The following is a 3,907-nucleotide window of genomic DNA, read 5'->3' as shown; positions in this document are numbered from 1 at the left end:
TCAGTCAAATTTTTCATACAGGTGCAGCCAAATGAAAAATAAAGCATTGAATAGATAATAGACCAACACTCGCTTAAGCGGACGAGTGAGCTGACCACTCGACCAACCTAAGTTGGTTATCTATGATTTAAATCTATTGGAACTTTTTAAGAGACATTTTTTTTTTGTCTTTAAGAGACATTTAAATCTGCCATCTGATGCAGGCCTTGGGCTGCTACTTGGATGCTTTTAAAATCAAGTTAGAGAGAGCTTAATGGTAAGATATTTACTCGCTATCTCTAGTTTTCCTGTCATCTCTTTTTTCTTTTGGGTAAGGAGTCAACATTTCTTTAACTTGGGCCTAGCCCACAAATGAATAGGCCCAGTACAAATAGCAGTAGGTGATGTTGGAGGTTTTGTTTGGAGTTGCAGGCAGAGATAGTTGTAGCTGATCTTCAACAACGATGGCAACAACCTCAAAGGTATTGTGCAGGTTGTCATGTCGACTGAAGCTTCTCTCTCATGCTAAGCTCCCCAAGTTACCATCATCTTCCTCTTCACTTTCTCCCTCTGCACCACGCATTACTCGCACCACTTCGCGGTGAGTCTGCTCTTTCTCGCTTCTCTTTTATTTATTTATTTATTTATTTTTATATTACCCCATATGAAAAAAAAAAAAAACTGCCTTTTTTTTTAAGGCATCATGTACGTAAATTTTGCTCCTTTTTAACGGAATTTTTCTGGGTTTTCATTTGAGGTAATGCTCTGTTTGTGATTTGGTCAGGTTACCGGTGGAGTTGAGTAGCATTGGATCGATGATGCCTTTGCATAATGCGGTAGCTTCAGCTCGATTAGTATCAAGTTTGTGCATTGAATCTCAGACTTGGTGTTTAGTTCCTCAAGGTGAGTTGGGTCTCATATCATATTAACATATTCATATGTGAGGTTGAACCTGATTTTGTAGAAAGCACCTTTAGCTGCATATAGACCTAATTAGTGCACACTTATTATGGTATGTTATCTTGAATTATTGGGGTTTTATACTTTTCTCATACACCTATGGAAAAATCCAAAACTTGTTATCTCTGGTTGAGTTTCTCTGTTGGTACTTGGTAACCTAGCTATGTTAAAGGTACACATATGAATTATGCTTTGATGATTTGGATTGCTGTTAACTGTGTTTTGGAGTGTGTTAGCTTAAGGCAACACTTTCTCCCCCAACTTTGTTAGTTATGATATTAGTTAGTTGCTAGTAAGTGTACTTGGGAGTGTGTTTCTCAAAGCGGCAAGGTGGAAGAATGGAGGAGGTAAAACTGTAAAAGCGTCGAGTTATTTTGAGATTGGACATTCGATTGAGTTGGGAATGTATTCTCTCAATTTGATTTGTCCCATTGACAAGCTTAAGTATGATCTTATACCATACAATATTCAATTTGAAATCTGCAAGAAAATTTGTTTTGATTGCTGATAAATTGAGCTAGAGTTGCTTTTCTTTCATCTGATTAGGGGGCAATTTAACAAATATAACTTACTATGCTATTTCTGTTTGTAAATTTTACAGGTATTTCCATGCCTTTATGACGTTACCTATCTGGGTTGTTGATCGACAGGTTACAGTGACTCACAGACTAGGGTTATGTTATGTTTTCCTTTTGTTGCAATTTTGAGGCTTCATCCTTTATCTTTGAGGAGAATGCAGGACAAATTGATGTTGGTGATTTCTTCGACTGATTCGGTCTATCTTCATGTATTTCTAAAATGAACTATTTGATAATATACTGTGCTGAATCCTTGGTGGGCTCTATTGCAGATGAAGGCTTTGTATTGGCCTAAATATAAACAAAACTCTGAATTTGGTGGGTTCTATTGCATTATTAAACATTGAATCTTGCGCCTGGCCACTCAGTTGGATCAAACTAATTGACAGGCTCAATCTTAAACTTAGATGGATGCTTAAATGAATCGTTTCAAGACCTCTGGTTTTGTTGCTTTGTAAATATTTGAATGTTTCGTTTTAAAATGACAAGTATACTTATAATCTTGTATAAGATAAGCTTAATGTTCATTTGTGCAAAATGTACATCAACTTAAACACATATATTCTATTATGTTATAACCTGGAACAAGAAATATCACTCTACTTTGTGATATTACTCATCCACATTGTGATTTCAAAAGTCATTTTTCTAACTTAACTACGTTAAAGCTTGCACAATTCTATCTATGAAGTAGTTTCAACATGTTGAGTTCTCTATCTGTGATTTGAGGAAAGGATAACGTGTTAAAATTTTTGTTATGCATGTGGCAGAAACTGAATTGCTAAGAAAAATGGCTTTGGCAATTGGCATGGTTCCCTATTTCATGAGTCATTCAAAAGTCAAAACTACTCTTTTAAATGTCATTTTAAAAGGGGTAAAATATTAAATTAGTTCTTGCGTTTGGGTAATCTTGTTTTAGTCCTTAAAGTTTGAAGTGTTCTATTTGAATCCAAAAAAAGTTTCATTTAGTTTTAATATAGTCATACTGTGAGGTCAAAGTTAAATAATTAACAAAATATACATAACAACAAGATTGATAATCTGAAAAATAAGTATAAGTTTCAAAGACATAAAATCAACCGTGGATGTATCAATACATTTATTTATCATTCTCCTTAGTTCTATTGAAATATTTTGTGCTTCTGGAGCTTGTACTTATTCTCCAGATTATCAATCTTGTTCTTGTATTGTTGTCATGTAGGACATTTCGTTAATTATTTAACTTTGACCTCACGGTGGGACTACATTAAAACTAAATAAAACTTTTTTGGATTCAAATAGGACATTTTAAACCTTAAGAACCAAAACAAAATTACGTCCAAACGCAGGACCAATTTAGTACTTTATCCTTTTAAAAGAGTAGAAAAATTTCAACTACCCAAAAAAAAAGAGAGAAGCTATGCATGAAGCACCCGTAGCTAAATATACAAAATTAAACGTCCTTAGAAGTTAAAACCTTTGTGTGTACTTTAAGAATTTGCATTTCCAAGCAACATGCGTTTCTATTTTCTATAGTGGTCAATGTAGTGGGAGAACCAAGTATAAATTTATTTTCTCCCCCCTTTTCTTTTCTTTCATATTTTCACGCCATATATTAATCTTAAGCACATTGTCCTTTCTTCATTATGAGGCATCCGTTGGAATTAAGCTTGTATTCACATGCATAACTTTCACATGAACCTTTGCAATTGCATGTGCTGTTTAACACTAACGAAACTCAAAACTAGTCCCTTATTTCTAGCCATTCATTTTGCATTAATGTAACCATTGATTATTGATTATGATCTTATCTCATAATAACTATAGTAATTGTACACCACTAATATCTTGTCTTCTATCAGAAGAATTTTCAGATGATAATCTCACTCTTTTGTGCTTCTGCCATACTTATATTTTAAATGCTTTCTGCCATTCCATGTGTGTCAGAATCATTGGCGTGCCTTTTTAAATTTACAAAAAAGCTACTCACAAAAAGGGAAGAACAGAATGTCACGGGACTTAAAAATGAAAACTGCTATTTCACTTATTTTGTCATTTTGCAACATATTTTGAGTGATTGGTAATGAGGTGAAGACAAAGTGTCATTTTAATGAGTTTTGTTTTGTTTTGTTTTGTTTCAACCTCTCGGTCACCATCTTATTATAAGGTGCAACAAAACCAATGCATATATCCACAGGTCTCATTCAGAAAACAGACTTGTAGATAAGGAACTTGTTCACACTTCAACTGATATCAGTAACAAGAGCATGGAGCTGAGTTTCAAGTCCTTTTCTCTTGAGAAACAAGATGAGGCTGAGGCTGAGGCAGAAGAAGGCATGGGATTTTACAAGTCTCTTCAGGTTTATTTACGATTACATGCTGTTTTTGTAATCTTTGTTTTTTCTCCTTGG

At 34.2% G+C, this 3,907-nt stretch overlaps 2 protein-coding genes across 5 annotated transcripts in view; both read left to right on the top strand.

The window, feature by feature from the left end:
• Positions 379-1,976, top strand: LOC107642129. Its single transcript, XM_016345439.2, has 3 exons — positions 379-580; positions 764-882; positions 1,541-1,976. The coding sequence occupies exons 1-3, from the start codon at positions 444-446 to the stop codon at positions 1,558-1,560; spliced, it is 276 nt and encodes a 91-aa protein (XP_016200925.1). The 5' UTR covers positions 379-443; the 3' UTR covers positions 1,561-1,976.
• LOC107644388 (probable protein ABIL5) overlaps positions 2,570-3,907 on the top strand; it is a 4,597-nt gene continuing 3,259 nt past the window's right edge. The window contains exons 1-2 of one of the 4 annotated variants that reach the window (XM_016348228.2): positions 2,570-3,584; positions 3,694-3,856. In XM_016348228.2, coding sequence (XP_016203714.1) covers positions 3,580-3,584; positions 3,694-3,856 — 168 coding nt within the window. In that variant the 5' untranslated portion in view covers positions 2,570-3,579. Of the gene's footprint in view, positions 3,857-3,907 lie in introns of all 4 variants that reach the window. The other 3 variants (XM_016348227.2, XM_016348226.2, XM_016348229.2) reach the window with 3 other exon arrangements.

Source organism: Arachis ipaensis, chromosome B05 (genome assembly GCF_000816755.2).
Source record: "Arachis ipaensis cultivar K30076 chromosome B05, Araip1.1, whole genome shotgun sequence".
Classification (NCBI taxonomy): Eukaryota; Viridiplantae; Streptophyta; class Magnoliopsida; order Fabales; family Fabaceae; genus Arachis; species Arachis ipaensis.
The sequence above is the reverse complement of the archived record's forward strand: the minus strand, read 5'-3'. Positions and strand labels throughout refer to the sequence as shown.